The sequence below is a fragment of the Lissotriton helveticus genome, chromosome 2_2 (assembly GCF_964261635.1).
Source record: "Lissotriton helveticus chromosome 2_2, aLisHel1.1, whole genome shotgun sequence".
Classification (NCBI taxonomy): domain Eukaryota; kingdom Metazoa; phylum Chordata; class Amphibia; order Caudata; family Salamandridae; genus Lissotriton; species Lissotriton helveticus.
In genome coordinates this window covers 336,313,067-336,333,806 of record NC_136060.1, presented here as the reverse complement: position 1 = coordinate 336,333,806, position 20,740 = coordinate 336,313,067, and the positions used below count along the sequence as shown (strand labels likewise).

The 20,740-nt window shown below is 46.2% G+C and overlaps 1 protein-coding gene across 1 annotated transcript in view; it reads right to left on the bottom strand.

Annotated features, from left to right (window-relative positions):
- The window catches only part of STK32B (serine/threonine kinase 32B), a 1,644,519-nt gene that overhangs the window by 436,223 nt on the left and 1,187,556 nt on the right, over positions 1 to 20,740 (bottom strand). The window contains exon 7 of the mRNA XM_078678995.1: positions 7,396 to 7,499. Within this exon, the coding sequence (XP_078535121.1) occupies positions 7,396 to 7,499 (104 nt within the window). The remainder of the gene's footprint in view (positions 1 to 7,395; positions 7,500 to 20,740) is intronic.

Below are 20,740 nucleotides of genomic sequence, written 5' to 3'. Positions count from 1 at the left end.
TCGGCTTGGTGGGTGTTGGTGCAGGCCAGGTCCGGATGCAGGTGAACTTGCAGGCGTGGCAGCTGAAGGGTCCGTTGGTTCGTCTCGGGGTGGCTCGGTAGCATCCCGGGATTCGGTTGGTGTTGAGTGCGTTGAGGGTGGCGGCGTCGTAGGTCCGGCGGGTGGGCTGGTGTCTGCGGGACCCAGGGGTCCTGGCACTGGGCGCGGGCCAGGCGCGGACGGGCGCAGACGGGCTTACCTTTGGCGCACCTTCGGCGCTCAATCGGTGCTCCCGCTGCGCGCGTCCGCTGCGCGGTCGCTCCGGGGGCGTCATAAGAAGGGAGCCGGTAGGGAGGGTCTGCGGGGAGGCGGAAGCGGGCCGACCAATCGGCTGGCGGGGGGGCGGGGCTGCGGGCTGGCAGCGGCGGGAAAAAAGAAGTCGGGCTTGGTGGGCGGCCCTGCGGCGACTGGGGCAGCGGCGGGAAAACCAGGAGGCAGAGGCTTGGAGGGCGGCCCTGCGGCGTCTGGGGCAGCGGCAGAGAAACCAGGAAGGCTGCGGGCAGCAGGTAGGCAGAGGGGGCGACCAGGCCAGAGGCGCAGTGGTCGCTCCCTTGGAAGGGTCTGGGTCCCCTTAAGAAGGGAGCCGGTAGGGAGGGTCTGCGGGGAGGCGGGAGCGGGCCGACCAATCGGCTGGCGGGGGGGCGGGGCCGCAGGCTGGCAGCGGCGGGAAAAAAGAAGTCGGGCTTGGTGGGCGGCCCTGTGGCGACTGGGGCAGCGGCGGGAAAACCAGGAGGCAGAGGCTTGGAGGGCGGCCCTGCGGCGTCTGGGGCAGCGGCAGAGAAACCAGGAAGGCAGCGGGCAGCAGGTAGGCAGAGGGGGCGACCAGGCCAGAGGCGCAGTGGTCGCTCCCTTGGAAGGGTCTGGGTCCCCTTAAGAAGGGAGCCGGTAGGGAGGGTCTGCGGGGAGGCGGGAGCGGGCCGACCAATCGGCTGGCAGGGGGGCGGGGCCGCGGGCTGGCAGCGGCGAGAAAAAAGAAGTCGGGCTTGGTGGGCGGCCCTGCGGCAACTGGGGCAGCGGCGGGCAAACCAGGAGGCAGAGGCTTGGAGGGCGGCCCTGCGGCATCTGGGGCAGCGGCAGAGAAACCAGGAAGGCAGCGGGCAGCAGGTAGGCAGAGGGGGCGACCAGGCCAGAGGCGCAGTGGTCGCTCCCTTGGAAGGGTCTGGGTCCCCTTAAGAAGGGAGCCGGTAGGGAGGGTCTGCGGGGAGGCGGGAGCGGGCCGACCAATCGGCTGGCGGGGGGGCGGGGCCGCGGGCTGGCAGCGGCTGGAAAAAAGAAGTCGGGCTTGGTGGGCGGCCCTGCGGCGACTGGGGCAGCGGCGGGAAAACCAGGAGGCAGAGGCTTGGAGGGCGGCCCTGCGGCGTCTGGGGCAGCGGCAGAGAAACCAGGAAGGCAGCGGGCAGCAGGTAGGCAGAGGGGGCGACCAGGCCAGAAGCGCAGTGGTCGCAGTGGTCGCTCATTTCATATGTTCATGTTTTTTTGGGCCTCTCATGTCACATGTTCTACGCAGGTAGATTCAAACATGTGAACTATTATTTTTTCAGGAGAACTGTATTATTGTAGAATCGTTGGATATTTTTCAATGAAAACCTTAAAACACAGCAATAATACATCAATACCAATGAAAAGATAGATATTAAATTACACCGATTACAATGTTTAACAAAGGAGAATAATGGGGGGAAGAGCAATGGGACTATCAGGAACAACGGCAAGGTGGTAATGGTACCGACACATGTTAGTGAATAAATTGTGGTTCAGTGGTGGATGAGAAAGAAAAGGAAGGAATATTGGAGGACAAAACAAATAACCAAGGTCAAGGTCATTCACGCCAGGCAACGGATACATCTGAAAGTGCAAAGAAACCAGAAGAAAGGTCTAAGATAGATGCCTGCCAAGAAGCAGCTGACCAACCATTCACGGCTTTGACAGCGAGGAGGCAGCTTCACGGAGACAGTTCTCACGGAGTAAACCAACGAACCACGTGGGTTGTATGATTCTTAAACTGCAACAGCGGTTGGCTTGGTGCGACCATTGTAACAACATGATGTTTGAAATGGAAATGTCCTGTTCCCAATAATTGCACAACTACAACCAGGAAGGAACCTTTGACGGTCCTATGACAATGGCCACCCAAGGGCCTCACAATAAGCGCTCCTGTTTCTCCTTGTCCTGAAGAAGACCCCAGCCTGAGGATTTAACTTTCCCGTCAACCAGGGGGTCGAAACGTAGACCAGACTTTACATGTTCTCTACGCATAGGAATAATTAACAGAACGAAACGGACCCTATGCTTAAGAGTGTATTGGAACTGCAGATCTTAATCTAGACTGTAAAGGATGTATTTTATAGCACTGTGATTGTTTTAAGGTCACAACCACCTTTACCTAGTCCTCACTTCTTTCCCATCACACCTATCCCATCTAACTTCCCTTTTCCATCACTTTGAGCGCGTTGAAATACGATGATTTGATATTTACTGTGCTGCTCTCTCCTGATAAATTTTACATTATCAAATGTGAATTATGCTTTAAGGCAACTGTGTAATTCAATGAAGTAATTGAATACTGTATCTTAGATGTTTGAATTGAGAGTTACTCCATACAATTCGGGTACTCAATGACTTGAATTGGGTACTTAAGCAATAATGTGCTTGAATAATGAATAAAAAGTGAAGCACACTTTGGATTGAGCAATCTTTTGCTTCCTATATAATTATATGCATATACTACATTGATTGTTTTTTTGAATCTATAGACCTTGACCATTACTATTGTACCTACTTTGACCAACCAAATGGGGCGAGCAACTGGAGAGACATGCGGACAGTGATTGTTAACAGATTGCTGGCGTGAATCCAAGATTACTGTATGTGATGTATACTTTTATTTTTTGCCTAATGCTTGTTGGTGTTCCTTTTCCATCCAGTGTGTATACATAGGTGTTCCTTCTCTCTTTTAAAGAAGCTATTACTGTTTGGAGACACGCCCATTAGGTGGTATCAGCTGTCGCTTTCTTTGCCTTGCTCATGCTGTGCATATAGTACTTTTTATGCTACCTGTGATTTGAGGCTCTTGGTGTAACGGTTGCGGATCACATGCCTGGCCTTCACCAGTGGGTCTCCTTCTGTGTCAGGTGCATCTTGGGCATATTTATTCGAAAACCTTCCTTCAGGATCTGAAGACAGCACAGCTTACTTGTACATGTGCAGTGAATGCGTATGGCTGTGTGTATATGCCAACTTGATGGCTAGCAAGAGAAAAAAATTCTATGCTTTCACCTTTTCAACTTACTATTTAATAATTCGAAGGTCAATGGAGGGATACTGTTAGCAAAAACAGATGCTGCCCTCTCTGCTGCATGTATTGGGAGACATTTGAGCATATTTTATGTGGCTGACCAATTTTGCACAACCTTTGGATAAGACATCTTTGGCTTGTTATAATCAGAGAAGCAGGTTGAAGAATAATTAACAAAACAGTACAAATAAGTTTATTAGGCAAGAGAATGACATCACGGGCGGCACTATGAAACGCCTTGTATTTGGGAGTTCATTTACTTTGGATTTGATAGTTCATAGATCAGTGATTATAAGCATCATATGGGATTGTTAAATTATTATCGAGTCCTTGCATTAGTTTCTGTATATGAATCATGGGTGTTTATGTTGGTAGAATATGTGTTGATGTTGCGCAATGTATGAACACAACATGAGACTAATATGTAAGTTGGGTACAGCGTGATCACTAATGCTGTTATTTTCTGTATTTTGAAGATTGCTGTGCCCCAATTTGACTCTGTTGCAATGTTGATTGATTCTAGATGATATTTAGCTTATGTAATGATAATTGTTTCTTTTTTAATGTGTGGAGACATTTTTCAAATTTATTTAACCAATACCATAATCCACAAATGGGTGTGTATGTACATCACAAAGTTATTCAACGTTTTAGCAAACACATTTAGGGGTGGCTGATGTGATGTTTGCACATTCATTGTGGATATCTACCCCAAAAAAGCATTGGCAAAACTAAAGAGGTTCCACTTTGAGACCTATTGGTTCTATCAATTCTTACCTACTTATGCTTATGAGGAATTCCCATGTCACTGCATCAGCCAGACTGCTGTTGTGCAGCAATCAGTTATCACAGGAAGAGGAAGATGCCATAAGCAACACCAGAGTAATTATCAGACACTGGCCCAACTTTCACCATAGAATCAAAGATGGCCTACTACACATTGATTGCCGGTGATTACAATCGGGTACATATGTTTTGTGGCCCATGTTAGCTGTACTTCAACGTGTGTGATGTCCAGCGCACCATTCATACATGAAAATATTCTACAATACGAAACACAATGTGCCATATACTGACCTAAGCAACAAGTTGCACTACTGCATGAGGTCATTGGGAATCCGCAGATCCTGCTACAGCCCTCTTGAATTATATACATTTGGGGTGTCTACTCCGGAGCTCTGCTCTGCTGGGCTGAGAGGCCTGGTTAATTTTTAAGAGATTTGATAAATTAGAGAATGTGGATTTTAATCCACTCTCAACAGCAAGCAAGGTCTCTTAAATCCTCATTCTATTCATGCTGATTATAGCATCAAACATTACATTTAGTTTGCCATGGCTGAGTGTTCTGTTGTTAATCGCAGGTTTGAGTTTGGGAATAAACAACTAATATCCTTGTGAGGTTGAGCAGGGGAATTATCTTCAGATCATTCCATCTCATTCAATGTATTATATGCAACACATTAGAGCCCCCAAATGACCGCTTGGAGAGATTACACTTTGTTGTTGATAATCAAGTACTGCATCAGCTCCTTGTCTGACCCTCTAAACCTACAAACACAGAAATTCCGATAGGACATTGACAACACCAAGCCTGCTTCTACTCTTACTCAACCTCCTTTGAGCTGCATCCCAAAAGGGTAATTCTCCAAACCGTTGTCTTGTGCAGACCCCACCAAGGCCTGCAGCATCCTCAGAACCTCCTCTAATGAAGATATTTACCCTCATCTTTCACCAAAGCCCTCTCCTGAGTCTCTCTCTCACTCATCATTCATCATTCGCCATCATCAAGGTACCCTCACTCAAGACATCTTCGGAGAAAGCTCTCAAAGGATGTCAGGCAACCTACTCAAGAAGAAACTCATTCTAGACCATGATGATCTTGCGAGCTATCAGACCATCACTCACCTGTACTTCCTAGGTGAGATTGTGAAAAGTTAGTGTGTGCTTATTACAAGATCAAATTAACACCAACCATCCCCTGACAGTCTACCAATCACGCATCACATTTCGCTTCAGCACAGAGACAGCTACTAAATAAATCATAGACAATACCTTCTTGGTTTGGATCTGAAACCAAACTCTGCCACCTCCTCTGGATGACAGTAACAATGGTTTACATGAGAAAAATAACACAAAATTGAGAAACAAAACTACATTAAATCGCACACAGATAATGAATGCTTAGATGTAGTCATCTGACTAGTTTGACTAGTATAGAAATTCAGAAAATTCGTAGTAACCATTGGCTCCTAGTTTTAATACTTTAAACGTATATGTATGAACCAGAAAAAAAAAAACCATCTTAGAGGCCATTAAGAATCAATTTACAAGTTCCTGGATAAACTATAAATGAGTGCGACGCTTCTGCTTTGCCATTCATTTAGCACCTACAAACTGTTTACTTCTCTACAGTATTTCCGTATTCAGATCGTATTGCTAAAAAGAAAATATTTAAAATATTGTCTCCTTTAGTTATATCATTCAACTCCCTACCAGCATCTGAAAAAGGAAATATTGCTTTGTTACCATAAATTGCCATATCTTTAATTTCTATTGTCTTTTATTATTTTCTTGATATCTTAAAAACCCCAACAATTCAAATATGACTTCTTCTGCAGTAATTCCTAGCTCAATCAATCTTGCATTATCTTTCTCTATGTACGATGACAGGTAAAACTCTTTTTTAATAATAGGATCTCGCTTTATCTGCAATAACTAGTCGTACAAAAGCAACAGGCTAAGACAGCTCCACTGACTATTCTTTTTTCTTAAGATTGATGGATTTATAGCGGCCCTGGCAGAAGCCATTTACAACCCGTTTATATTTGTGGCTTCTTCTTAACCTCCTTTTCCTCCTCTATCCTCCGCCTTCTGCTTCGCCAATCCCATCAAGGCATTTTAGCAGACTGTGATGCATTAGAAACTGCAAAATGTATAAATGCCAGAAACTGTCATCAAATTAAAAGTTATGACTGCCTAAAAATTGAAGAGCATTGTTAAGTGACGTTTGTTATATAACACTTTTAGAAATTATCTTCAGTTCGATTTAGGTCTTCTTATTTTCTTACTGTATACATCCATATAATCTGGGGGGGTTTCTCCAAGGGAAACTTAAAAGATAGGAAAGTTAAACGGATCGAGGCTCGCCATCTTGTTGTCTGCTTGAATTCTAATTGTAATCCGAGGTAACTTTGCTTTCTGGTGCCATCAGTCCTCTAAAGTTTATAAATGAGTGGAAATGCGTCACCCATAATTGTGTTCTCACTGATACAAACAGCATTCTGAATGTATTCTTCATATAACATGCCAGCTTATGTTATTGGGAACAGCATTCTGAATGTATTCTTCAAATAATGTGCCAGCTTTTGTGATTGGTGACAGCATTCTGAATGTATTCTTCAAATAGTGTGCCAGCTTTTGTGATTGGTGACAGCATTCTGAATGCATTCTTCACTTAGTGTGCTTGCTTTTGCGGCTGATGACCATGCGCATGATTTGAGAACTGCAAGCTAAAAAGGTCCAATTTACCTGAAGTTCCACAAGTATGATTTAAAAAAAATGCAAATATGATCATTCCTTTTGGAAAAGTGTGTTGTTGTTGTTCTGTTTTGCAATATTTACAACTGTACACTGCAGTGGAATCACAGTGTAATGGAACGTTTCCCCATCATCTTCGCAAAGATTCAACACAAGTGATTACAGGCCTTGATAATTACTAAAGTTCGACTATGTTTACTGTTGTAAGGGAAGGGATCATCCAGGTAGCTGTAGAGAAGGTTATATGAAGAAGGTTATTAAGACTTAGTTACAGGTTATTAAGATGCTAAGTACATAGCAGACAGCCCCACCAAGAGCAGCCTTGACACGAATCAAGTCACAACATTTACATTAATGCAACTATTTTGAGGTTTGTGATTACATATGTTGATTTCTTTATGGCTGGGCCAAATGAATAAGTACATTGAAGAATACAGAAGAAAAACGAAAAAGCAAAGTATCTACATGAATAAGACATTACACATGTTCTCCTGCTTTTAACTTAATATAAGTGAGCCTCTTACCCAACCCCGTAGTAATTCGTAGGCGGTAATTCCAAGCGACCACCAGTCCACGGGATATAAATATCCTGCCCCACCATCCATAAACGACTGAAACACCTCTGGAGCTAATAGAAAAAATAAGAGAGCAGGATTACATAATACAGAGTCAGGATTTATATTGTGCTATATAGTCCTTTAAATGTAATCCAAATTATTAGGTTGGGTTTATCAATATGTGGAGGAGCGAAAAGCTTGATTAACACACAAAACAAATGAGCACTCGAGGCAAAGAGACGTAACATTTTGATCTGATTTGGGGAATAGAGGTTTTGATTAAGCTCTTTACATTTTAATTATCTTTCGCTTTAATGGCAATTTGCTTTAGGAATATCTAAGATGTGACAACTTTGTGTCAAAATTATTATCCAAGAAAACAGTCAACACGGACCACCTTCGTATAAACTAGATGCTTGAATTCAAAACATAACCATTACATTAAATTGGTGGATACTTTGGTAATATTGCTAGATTTGAAAGGCGATGACAGACAATACTTTTCTGGAAGCTTAAATCTGGTAGCATGAGGGAAACTGATTTCTCCTTCCACCTTACCACCTTAAGTTTTCTTCCTTGCAAACTTACATTTTATTTTTAGACATTATTCCTCTTTCTCTTTATTCTTTTTCTTTTTAGCAACTGGCTACAGACAAATGTGGATGCCTGTTTGAGAACTCATTTCAGCACAATGCACAACACACATAAAACACACAACTATATATGACTTATAAAATATAGAAGGGGCTTACTACCAGCCCTCTTCAGTCATTGGCTTGTTTAGGTGAAGTCCCTCCAGGCATTGACTCAACTGAGTATCAAACATGTTTTCTTACAGGGATTTTGCTCAGGAACAGAACAATGCTTAAGATCATAGACCATCGGCATGTAGAGTCATCATAACTCCACACAATCTATGAGGCCGAGTCCGACTAGCTATAGTACCTCACTTGCCCTCCTAACCTTACCAGAAAAACAAGTGAATTGGCACCTCAGAACACAACACTCTCGATCCTCTCAGGGATCGTGATAACAGGACAAACCTTTTCGCTCTCTCACTTGTACCTGTCCACAATAAAATAAACAAGACACATGAAGGAAGTTTAGAATATTTATTCAAACTATTGTGTCCAAAAATGCAGTATTCGTGCCGCAATTAGAAAACAAATGCACACTAAAATACTGTTAGTGTGGTCGGCTCAATACACAATAGATCATAAAAAGCACTTTCATTTTATAAAACAGAATATCCTAAACCCCATCCCTTCTACTGAAGCTAGATGACTATATATAAAAGATCTCAGGGATAACTGGCGCACCCTGTTCCTTAAAATACACAGATGGAGGTTCTACATCTTAGCTGAAGTAGCAATCTTGCCTCAGAACCTTCGCTCAAAAGTGTGTATTTTTAACTCTTGTGCTCAGTTATATGACAAAACATGTCTGTTCATAAACATCAGCTACATTCTCGTGTTGTGTCTAGGTGCTAGTGCCTGACCAGAGAGAATAACAAGAGGTATTAGTGTTTGACCTTGTCTTGGAAGTTCAAACTAAATCTCAGGAAAAGAACAGAACAAGCAAACATAGGCAGGTTCCGTATAAAACTACAGTGTGGCTCAAAAGTGTTTTTATATAGCAACTTGTGCTAAAGAAAATGAGCCCTCCAACGTGCACAATTAGGGTAACATAGGGAAAACTACAGTGGGCTTTGCAGGAAACACATTTCAATTTGAGTTTGCCCATAACATTCTGAGGATGCCTACATTCTGTATGCAAGCATATTAAAAACAATGTAATGCATAATGGAGATTGTCATTTCAGCTGACTTTGTTATTACAATAGGCCTAAATTATTACAAAAAATGATGGATGGAATACTTAAATCAATCTTAGCCACTGGTAAGTACTCCGGCCACATCCCAGTCTGCCGTTATTTTGCACACCACGCTACAATAGTTTTGACCCAGTCATATGCGAATCAGTCTTGACCCTGCTCCAATAAGAACAGTGCAGCCTAAATTGCCAGGCCAAATCCTCCCTGAGCCAGAAGAAAAGCAACTCAACACTGGTTTCTTCTTTATTAGGGTTCATCAGTCGGGTACAGCTTGGTTACAGTGGCAAGGGACCCACATTTGGGCGTATCCATCTCACTTAGGGAGTCGCATTGCCGTCTACAAAAAAGTGATGGGTGTAATACTGACTTGGTCTCAGGTACTGGTAATTACTCAGGCCGTATCCCAGTCCATCGTTAGTTTGCACGACCTACCACCTCAGTTTGGACCTAGTCATATGCAGATTCTTCAGTGCGATACCCTAAGTGCGATAAGGATGCCCAGACTTTGGTCCCATGCCACTGGAACCAAGTTAGACTGATGAGCCTTAATACAGTAAAAACTGGTCTTGAGTAGCTTGTCTGCCAGTTCGAGGAGGACCTGGCCTGACTTTTTGGGTCAGACTGCTTCTAATGGAGCAATGTCAAGACTGATTTGCATACAGCAGGTTTCAAACAGATGGCATGATGTGCAAAATAATGATTGATTGGGATGTGCTCCTGAGTAATTATCAGGGGATGAGGTTAATTTACATTTTTTCTCATCTTGCATGTTTTTGTATGCTTCAGCGTGATGTCGTAAGTGGGACAGATATGCCCAAATGTTAGTCCTGTGCACATGAACATAACAAGCTTCAGAGACCTCCCTGCAGCTGCCCAGCTGACAGGCTGGCTGGACCTGTCTTAGCCTGCTGGCCTCTGCTGTAGTGAGTTCCTGATCCACCAAGTGGTACTCCTCAGGACCTGGACCCTTAGGGCGGATTCAGGTTTGCAAAAACTATGTCAGCAAAAACAGGAGGACTGACGGGAAAAAGAGGGGAAAATCCATGGCAAGGATGTCAAGTAGAAAACTTAGGAATGCTTATTTTCAAGTTTCTTTGCTTTGCAATGTGCCAGTAATCTATCTCTGCCCATGATGTTAAGCCAGTCACTAGTCTGCCTCAATAGTTGTATGTGTTCGGGGTGTCCACACTTTTTTCAGCCAATGGTTGGTTTCTGACTCAAATCAAATTACAATATCACTGTGCCCTTATTGCAAATCACCTGGGTTTCACTGAGACTCCAAGCTCAGTCACAATTATTGTCAGTTGGTAGGCCCAGAGTGTCTGTTTATGGACAGTTCAGTCACAAGTTTGAATCTCACCATTGTTCATCTTTAATCAGCAATCTCTCAATTTTTAATTCTCTGATTTAGTGCTTAAGTAACTTTGTTGATTGTGACCGATCTGTCTCCACTCCAAGCCTTTCTCAACATCTCCATCGAAAGCCAGGTTTACAAGCATTATTGTATCAGTAGGCTGAAGAGGAACAGTACTCTCTGCTTCACTCCCCCACTATGCATTCTTAAGCAACCTCCCAGGCTCCCTGTCCATCCTGCCTCCCTCCACACATGCCCTAAGCTAACCAGTAAAAACGTGTGCCCCCGTACCCTGTCTGGGTCCTTCCCTGCAACAGCACATTCCCATGTCTCTCCACTTTAGGGCTGCTCCAGCTGGTGTTCCATACCGCTAGACCACATAAATCTGCCGGAACTCCATAGAGCTCAAGTGATGAGGGAAAGCACAGCATGAGGAGTCGGTAGTTCAGGGCCTCTCAATTTAGGAGGTAGCCTCTCCATTCATCTTTTCAGTTCAAAGCTGATACCTGGCTAATCACCCAGAGCACCATTCCACTGTTGCTATTATCCTCAGTTCAGCTATCCGATCGTGCTTGACTAGGATAAATCCACAAGTTCAGGCTGACCACGAAGGAGAGTGGGTCGGATATAGGGACTAGCTTTGGCCCCTTGAAACAGTACCTTGTTTCAGGGATGCGTTGCCGTAGAACCCTTCTGATGTAGGTGATGTGTCATTGTCGAGCTGCAATGAGATGTTTTCGATCCTGGCAGCAGCAGTGATGAGTCCCTCCCAACTTCATTAGAGGCAGGATGCTTCCTGATTTGGGAGCACAAGCTAGAGGTCATTCAAAACACTGCCATCTTGGTCCATGCTTAGCTACGTCCCTTATTGTTTTTAATATTGATCTTTAACTGTAAGCCTTGTGGGCATAATTTTTTATACCAAATTATATTTCTCTGAGAAAATTAACCAAACTGCATTGTCATGCTTTTTCGTGCTTCGGACGCTAAAGAAGATTTTCCCTTTCCTTCTGGTGGAGCTACAAAAAAACAGTGACATTGGCACCTGTCAACTCACTTACATACTACTACAATTCCCTGTACCTTGGTACACAAAAGCAACCAGTGAAAAAACTCCAATCCCTGCAAAATGCAGCTGCCAGATTGATTTTGGAAGTCCCTAAATTTCCCCCTATCACTCAAGTGTTTCAAGGGCACTGTGTCCGGTTCATAAGGCCCTGCAACGGACTAGGCCAGAATATTTTAAAAATTCTTTTTATGGCACTCTCCTAATCGAATCCTCAGATCCAGGCTAGCCAGCCTGGCAACTGTCAACAGAATAAACAAAGCTTGATGGGGCAGGAGAACCTTTTCCTTTGGTGCAGGTAAACTCTGGAACTCCTTGCCTTCAACTTTGAGATCTCAGTCAAATCTGCTGCAGTTTAGAAAACAGTTAAAAACATGGATTTTTGCTGAAATAGTTAGGTACGCTCTATGATTAAATTAAGCTGCTGCCTAACCATTAGCGCTAAGACACCTTTGGGTAATTGCACACTTTATAGAACACATTTTACATTACATTGTGCTTGGCCTCTACCAAAACACTAAGGGGGATATTCACAAGGACTCAACTCCGATTTATCACCACCTTAATGCATTAAATGTGGAGATAGATTTAACACCCCATTCACAAGCTGGTGCAAACTGCAGACATCGCCTGTATTCCCGCGACAACTGCCCCAAAATGTATCTCCACCAAATAATCCTAATGAGATGCAGTATAGGCGTTCCCATGCAAAAACACACAGAAAAACACTTTCACAATGAACTGCCAGATCTGCGATGTGAAACAAAAACAGGCGATAAGCCGCGGTAGCAGCAGGGAATTAACGCCTGCCTATTGCTGGTGTAAAGCAGGAAGACTACCTGCAATATAAAAGAGAGCCCAGCCAAGAGCCACATCTGAAGACCCACAGATGCCTTGGAGACAATGATCATGCATCGCGGAGGACCACAACACCCACCGCAACCACCCCAGGCCCGCCACCACCCCCAGGACCCATCCCCCCGGAAACACCACAGAGACAGCGTACACAAAGACAGCGGACCCACCTGAAATGCACCAGCCGCCCACAGTTTTGCAACTGATGACACTGCCAATGGGCACGCAGCGCAACTACATCCAACAGGACACACAACATGCCAACTAACCAGACACGACTCCATTGGGAATCCAGCCTTGCCATGCCCATAACCCAGCCACGCCATGGCACCACAGACACACAATAGTAGGGTTGTGAGGAGAGGCATGGAGCAGGCATGTGCGAGAGCGGCAAGTGATTAAGGAATGTGAACCTACCCAATGCCAGGTGTGGCATGGAGGTGCCGGACAGACCACAGGGTGCAGACCCCGGAAATTGCCATGTGGAGAGCAACTCGTGCATGGAGTGTGGTGGCCAGTGGATGCTAACATGTCCCCACAGACTGTGGGGCAGAACACGGAAATGTCACACGTTATGTCCGCCCCTGCATGCACGTGCGCAGTGCGTTGGACCGCTGTACGCCAGGCCGGCATAGGGGTGTGAACAAAAAGCCCGTTGCACTGGTCTTGGTTCTCATTTGGAATGGACCACGCCTCAGCCAGGGTGGCGCCTCCCAGCCCGCCACGAATCCTGCGCCGAGCGTGGCCGGGCCTGCATCCCTGAGCACCTGCTGCACCCCGGGCCGCTGGTCCCCAGACCCGTCATGCCTGCCCCAGCGCACCAACAAGGCACCACTCACCTGCCTACACCGGCGTGTGTCAAGGAAGGCCCACCCGTGCCAGTGCAAGCTCCAAGCACCAGTCCCGCGACCTCTGCTTTGGCCCTATAGGTCCCATATGTGGGACAGTGACCCAAAGTCCTTGGCAGCGACCACAGCACCAGACTCCCTTCGATCAGTGAGACATAATTCCATATGACAGGCCTGCGACACGTGGTGCCACTAACCCTGTTCAACGCCAGCCCGCCACACGTGGATGAGGGCTCAGGCCTACCCTATGCACCACTAGGTCCCACATCCAGCGCTTAGTCACGAATCAGGAATGACAGAATCCACACAGTGAATGCACGGAGAGGAGTAAGAGGAAGATGCGGCTCAGTCCAGAAGAAAGACAGATCAGAGTCACGGAGGTGATCGAACACTATCAACGACTGACCTGGTGCCAGCAACCCTGTTCACCGTAAGTCCGTGCCCCGTGGTACCACTGAACCTGAACTACGCAGGCCGGTTGGGCCATCCAACCTAAGCCAGCGACACTCTATGAATGGCCTGTTCTGACCGGCACCTCAGGCCTACACTGCGGTCAAGTAGGTCACACATGTGGAACTGTGTCTTGGGTAACATGTGGAGGTGTCCACACCATTGGACACGCCTCATCGAAGGTGGCATCTCCTAACAGCCATGGTGGTTATCTGCATCTTCATCTGGCTGGACCGGACTTGGTGTCCGACATGTGTCAGTTCCATTAATCTCCACCATAGTGACTGTTTCAGCGTGGTCCTGCCCTCTCCATCATGCACTGGGCGTACACCTCCCACTGTCCATCTATGAAAACCTGCTCTGCACTCGTGACCCTGCCCCAGTTCCCCGCAAGTCAGCGTCTCTTGGCGGTAGGCCCATGCAGAACGCTGTGCATCCGGGGCCACTAACTCTGTGCAGCACAATTCATGGGGCCATTTATGGATGAATGGATGTGTGATTTGCGATGTACACTTTTGTCGATTCCTGACTGTACCAGGCAGCCCTTGCTGGCTGGTGTGCACACACCCCACACACATCCAACACAGGTGTCACTCAGTATGTGTGCCTGCTGATAAATGTGACTGTGCGTACATGCCTATAGCCATTCACACCTTCTGAGCAAGGTTTTTTTGTGTTATCATTGTGTCAGCATAATGGGCACGGGCCCTGCAACATCACAGTGTGCTGTCTTCAGGGGACGTTACCATGTCACCTCAGCGTTGACAGTGACTCTGCACATGTAGCTTTGCACACACCCCCTGCATGCACAAGCGGCGTGTGCTGGTCCGACGTACGTCAGGTCAGCGCAGGGGTATGCTGATTCGGCAGAGGGTGCAGGGCGTGGCTTGGACCTGGACTTGGGCAGGAAGTATGGTAAGTGTGTCTCTGTATTGGGGTGTAGTCGCCACCAGGGCCACAGTAGTCAATGTTGCAATGTAGCATTCACCAGGAGGGTGGGCCAGCACGAACGGGGACATGTAGGAGCGCAAAACCACTCGGGGTCTTGACACATGCATGCCAAGTATTATGTGTATCAGCCCTGCAGATGCATGAGTCAGTTGCCAGGCCTCATTGGCAGCACAATCACATCCAGTCATGGGATGTACACCTGTGTCCACCCTGTCTGGTCCATTTGCCTACACTCACGTGGCACACCTTCAAAGGCCAGGGTCACAGTGTTTCCAGGGTCGCAGACATCCTACCACACCCACGCCAGGCCCCATGCATTTCCTGTATGCATGCAGATGGTGAACTTACTGTAGGGATGAAAGGTCCTTTGTGTGAACTATCAGGTGGTAGCACATCTGCAGCTCCGAGCAGAAAATGGCATGTGGCCAGCACCCCCTGACAGATACAATAGCATTTGCTTGCGACTCGAACACTCCACATTGCCCGAAGTGAGACCCACTTGTACACATCCCACAAGCAGTAGTCCTTGGTTGTAGTTGGCGTGCGTTAAATGGCCTTCACACGTACTCCCACCCACCCCAGGCTTACACCCGTTGCACACAGACACTGCTCATTGCGCGGAGCTGTGCCATTTCATCCACAGGACTGGCGCAGGGCAAGCCAGTGCCGCTTCTAGCAGAGCCACTGACACAATGGCAGACCATCCCGGACACATGCTTGGATCAAGTCACGTGGACCTGTACCGTGTATTTCTGCTGCATATACTGGGGGCACTGCACTTGGCCGTCTTGCGGATCAGTTGCCGGTATTCGTCCGCCTAACGGACGTCACCTGCGTTCAGACTGTGTTGCATTGTCACTTGTGCATATTCGAGTGGTCCATGGAAGTCTGCCTCTCCAACGTAATGGTAGCTGACCTGGATTATGACGTGTGTGTGCATCCCCTGTTGGCACACATCCAGCAGTGTCACTGTGATGCCCGCTTGTGGCATGCATGGATGTTTGGCATGCAGGCTGGTCATTGGACCTGAGAGATTGCACGAGTCCTCGTGTGCAGTGAGCACATTGAGCCACTACCTGATTGGACTTTGGTGCACATTGGGGCCAGTGGTTGGAGTCAGCACATCTGTCTGCATCAGCTGATGGATTACTTCGGCGACATGTCAGATGTGGTGGACGACGATCGCTCATTGGAGATGTTGGCCTACGCAGCTGCACTCGTGTTCATGGACGAGTGACAAGGTACCTGCAGCCACAACTGGATATGACCCATTGCACATGTCCCGACGCTTGGTTGCATGTTGTGACTCTGGTGACATGTCCCAAGACGACAGTGGACATGGCTGCATTGGCCTGAACTCATGACCCATGCACGGACAACCGACGTGGGTTGGTACTGACTTGTGTTGGTGATGCACTCCCCCGAGGTGAACATGGGTGCTTTCCTACCTACATTCCTCATTCAGACATGCTGCTGCATTGGTCTGCATATCGTGGTACTTCTCTTGGCCATACAGACACACACTTGTTGATAACGTTTCTACACTTTCACTTGTCTCCAACTGTGTTGTGTCATGATTTGTATGCCAATGTGTGTGTCACAGACTCTCTGGCTCCCTGTCATATGTGCATTGCTACCACATCAGGACTGTGGGTTTGTACTTGTGCATTGTCATTTCCCTGTTTCACGCTTAGCCGGATGTGTATGGCCGTTTACCGGCACCAGGCGGGTCCACTTGTGTCCTGTGTTCGGTTGTGCAAATGTTGGTGTTTGTGCCACATTGTGTTCGAGGTTGGGGTGCTCTGCTTCCTATGTGTGTGTGCTGCATTGCGTGTGAGATGTCCCATCAGCTCTGATTTGGCTCACCCTTCTCCCTTTCAGGCAGTGTTGTTTTTACTTCTGTGCTTGTTCAGCGGTGTGATGTTACGGTTGTGTGACTTGTGCTCTTGGTTGGTGTTGTTACTCTTGGGCATGGTTTGTCTGAAGTTGTGCAGTGCTTAATTATACATGTATGCCACTGGGCCCATCTCCCCCCCATCCCCTCGGTTCCTGCTGGTTCCTCTCCCTGTTGTTGTTGTGTCTGTTTTGGGCAGTTTCTGGTCCCCGAATCCTGCCACCGTCTCCAGAGAGATGTGGTGGACACCATTTCCACCATGTCATCCGGCTCCTGGTGTGGCGCTGGCCTCCCACCTGCGGTGTGCATTGCTGCCTTCTTGTTGTCGGAGTGTTTCCGATTGTTTGTGCTTTTCACATTATTCTGGAGGTGCGTTAGCATTTTTTGGTGATGTTTAGCACCCGTTCCAGTGAATATACCCCTGAGAAGGTTACATTTGAAGAGATCCTGTTGATTCATGGTGGACCGAGTATGCACCCAGGCAGTTAAAAAGGAAACCAGCACACATATTTGGCAGACAGTAGGCAGCTCTAGCAATTGCAATACTCTCCTGTTCCTAGTAGCATACAATCCACAACGGTGGAGTTATGTACTGACAGCAGTCCTCAAATGGATCACATATGTAGTGCAATGGCTTATTAGTTTGTCTCTGGCCATGATGCCACTAGGCTACCTCAGTAGCCATTGTACTGAAGGACATATCCCTACCGTAGAATGGTTACATAGCTGCCGGCATACTCTATGCTCTTTGTACATGGAGGGCAGTGATTAATTTCAGCCAGTTGCTGCTGGTGAAGGGCACTGGTCCTCATTTTTGGGAACTTGGACTTATTTTTCTGCATCAGATATTTACAGAGTGCAAGAGAGTGAAAACACACAGATCAGAAGGACGGAGGAAGGGTAAGGTGGCAAAACCGTTAAAACCGTCATCAAAGGAAGAAAGCAGGAACTTGCAAGAGTAAGATAAAGGGGCAGAAACTGTCTGGTAGTGCATTAAACAGGCATGAGGTGTATTTAAGGCTACCAGCCTTGGGATTCAGGGCTCTGACATTTAATAGAACCAGCCCCAGGCTTCTGAGCAGAGCTTCGGACACTGGCACTCTTTCATTCACAAATCAAGCACTCAAGCAGGTACACATGCTGCCCCTGCAATACACACTCCAACCTACAACAAAGATAGGGGCATCTAATTGCCTTGGTGACAGCTCTTTTACTGTTTGTTGTCCCAAAAGACCAACATCAGAACAAGAGCCACCATGGAGGAGACACTGAAGTGCAAGTTCTCATTGAAAAGATGTATAACTTGAGCCATACCGTTTCACATCAATATGGAAAATAATTATTTGATGTAGAATTGTAAATATAATATTCTTACTTGGGCGCCTGGACACTATAATATATTCAGAAATCATTCCCAGGTATTTTACATACATTAGATCACTTTAAAATGTTGTGATTGCTTTTCTTCTAGAAAGCAGTGATCATTTTCAGAAATTCAGGGTGATCAGAGACTAATGAAATTCAGATGCATCTTGTGTTTCACGTCAGTATGTATGACCATAGAGCCCTAGTGTTGCACCTAAAACTTGGAAAAGCTGTACCCGACAAGTACAAACTTATAGAAGCACCTTAAAGTGAGACTACACGGGAGTTCCTGCATGTGCGAGCTACAGCACAAGCATGATTGATTTTCTGCGCCTTGCTTGAAAAATGTGGTGACAGAGACTGAGAGGAAGATTAAGGGCAATGTGAGATTCTTTAATTAGGCAGCTCCGGATTTGAGAGGAAAAATAGCTATTTAAAATTAAGTGAATTCACTTTTCAATTAAATCAGATTGGGATCAGTGAGATTAGGAAGAATATATATTTTCCACGTTCTGTCTAGACTGAACACGAGCAGAGCTGGTGCATATAGTTAATCCTTCTGACGTGTATCTGAAATCAATGAGCCGGCTGTACTGTATGAGTCAAAAAGAGCCTTGATATAGCAGAATTGCTCTTTTAGTTCTTTCACGCAACTTTAAATGTATTTTGTACAAGAGGCTTAATGGACTAAAATTAACGATACAAGAATGCCACGATTGTTTAACCATGAAAACTATCACTACGGCCACATAATCAAACAATTCATAACTCCGAATATTGAGGAAGGATCTTAATTGACCTGCAAAGGATTTGTGTGGGGAACAAAAGCCAGGCTCTTGGAGTTCACTAGAGAAAAAAGTAACTGTAAGAAACTTAAAAATGGGTAATGTCAGAAGGGTTTGTCAAAATGTTTTCTCTGGAACTATCATTAGAGATAATCACATACATAATATATGGTCTTTCTGGTGCATGTTTACTGTTCTTACCTCATCATTTTATATAGGAGCGCAGGTTAGGTTTCTTTTTAGATCGCACTGAAAAGAGAAGATTCATACCAAGATAGGAAGGAGCTTACACATTTTCAGAAATCACCCAGCAAGAACTACACAGACGTGTACAGAAAGTAAATAAAACCTGCATCCTGTCCAAGAACCTCAATCCTAGTCAGGGCAAGTCAGATACACACCCTAAATTAACCTGTGCTCTTCCTCTGGCAGCTTGGCACAGAGCAGTCAGGTTGTGCGTGACCAGGACAGATCCAAAAGTTCAGGCTGACGATGATGAAGTGTGGGTCAGATACAGAGACTAGCCTTGACCCCATGAAATAGTACCTCAGTTCGGCCACGCCGTCGAACCCCCAGCATCGAGGGAGATGAGCCATTTCCGATGCATGGATTTAAGAGGTTGCAGCACTTTGTACCCACTTTCAATCAATCAATCAATCAATATTTTTTAAGCACAGCTACTCACCTGCTAGAGTCTCAAGGTGCTGGGGGGGCTTAAGGTCCTACTGTGCGCTGAGGTTCAGTCGAAGAGCCAGGTCTTGAGGTCCTTCTTGAATTGGGTTAGTGAAGGGTATAGCCTGAGGTGGAGGGGCTGGGTGTTCCAGGTTTTTGCGGTGGCTTCCAAGGGCCCAGGACTGGAATGGCACCAGTTGGCAGGGGAAAACTCTCAGATGGCAGAGTCCAGGTGCTGTTTATAAGTGAAGTGAAGTCTTTGATGTCCCTGATACTTCCAACTGGAGGCAAGCAGACAAGACCTTTGAGCCACTCTGGTTCTAGGTTTGAGAGATGCAGATTCAGTCCTTGTCCCACCCTGGCAAGAGGACTTCAGGACAGCACAGCAGATCGGTAGTCCAGCAGAGTACAGCAGAGTGACAGTCCTTTCAGCAGCACAGTAGTCCTTCTTTCTAGGAGAATATCCTGAGGCCCAACGAGTTTGTGGTGTCAGGGGCCCAGTAGAGAGACCTGCCCTGGCTACAGACTCACTACAGGGGGTATGCACGTCTTTGTATGGGGACAGACCCCAGCCCATTTAGGTGTAAGATTCAGCTTCTCCCTCACATCCTGCCCAGAGTGGCCCATCAGTCCCACCTTAGCTCCCTTTGAGTGTGTCTGTCCGGATGGAAGGCACAAAGTCCAGCTGTCACCCACCCCAGATGTGTTTTCAGCTGGCACCAAATGGCTAAAGAAAGACAATGGCAACTTTCTAAAAGTGGCATTTTAAGAATTACAATTTAAAAACTAACTTTAACATAAGTTAGGATTTTAAACTGTGATTCCAGAGACACCAAACTTGGGCCTCCCATCTCTTCTTAATTGGACGTTACACTTATAGGTTGTAATAGGTAAAGTTAACCTACCATACAGATACAGTGGTAAAAAATGAATTAAACAGATTTTTAATACCAGGACATGAAAAAATTAAAGGTACATGTCCTACGTTTTAAATATACTGTACCCTTCATTTGTGCTTCCCAGGGCCTGCCTTAGCGTGAGTCATATGTATTAAAAAAGGAATGTTTGACCTGGCAAGAAGGTTAACTTGCCAAGCCAGCATGACAGTGAGAAACTGCACACACAGGCTCTGTAATGGCAGGTCTGAGACAAGGTCTACTTAAGTGAGTGGCACAATCAGTGCTGCAGGCCCACTAGAAACAATTGATGGATGGAGTGCAGAACAAGTCCAAACATTCA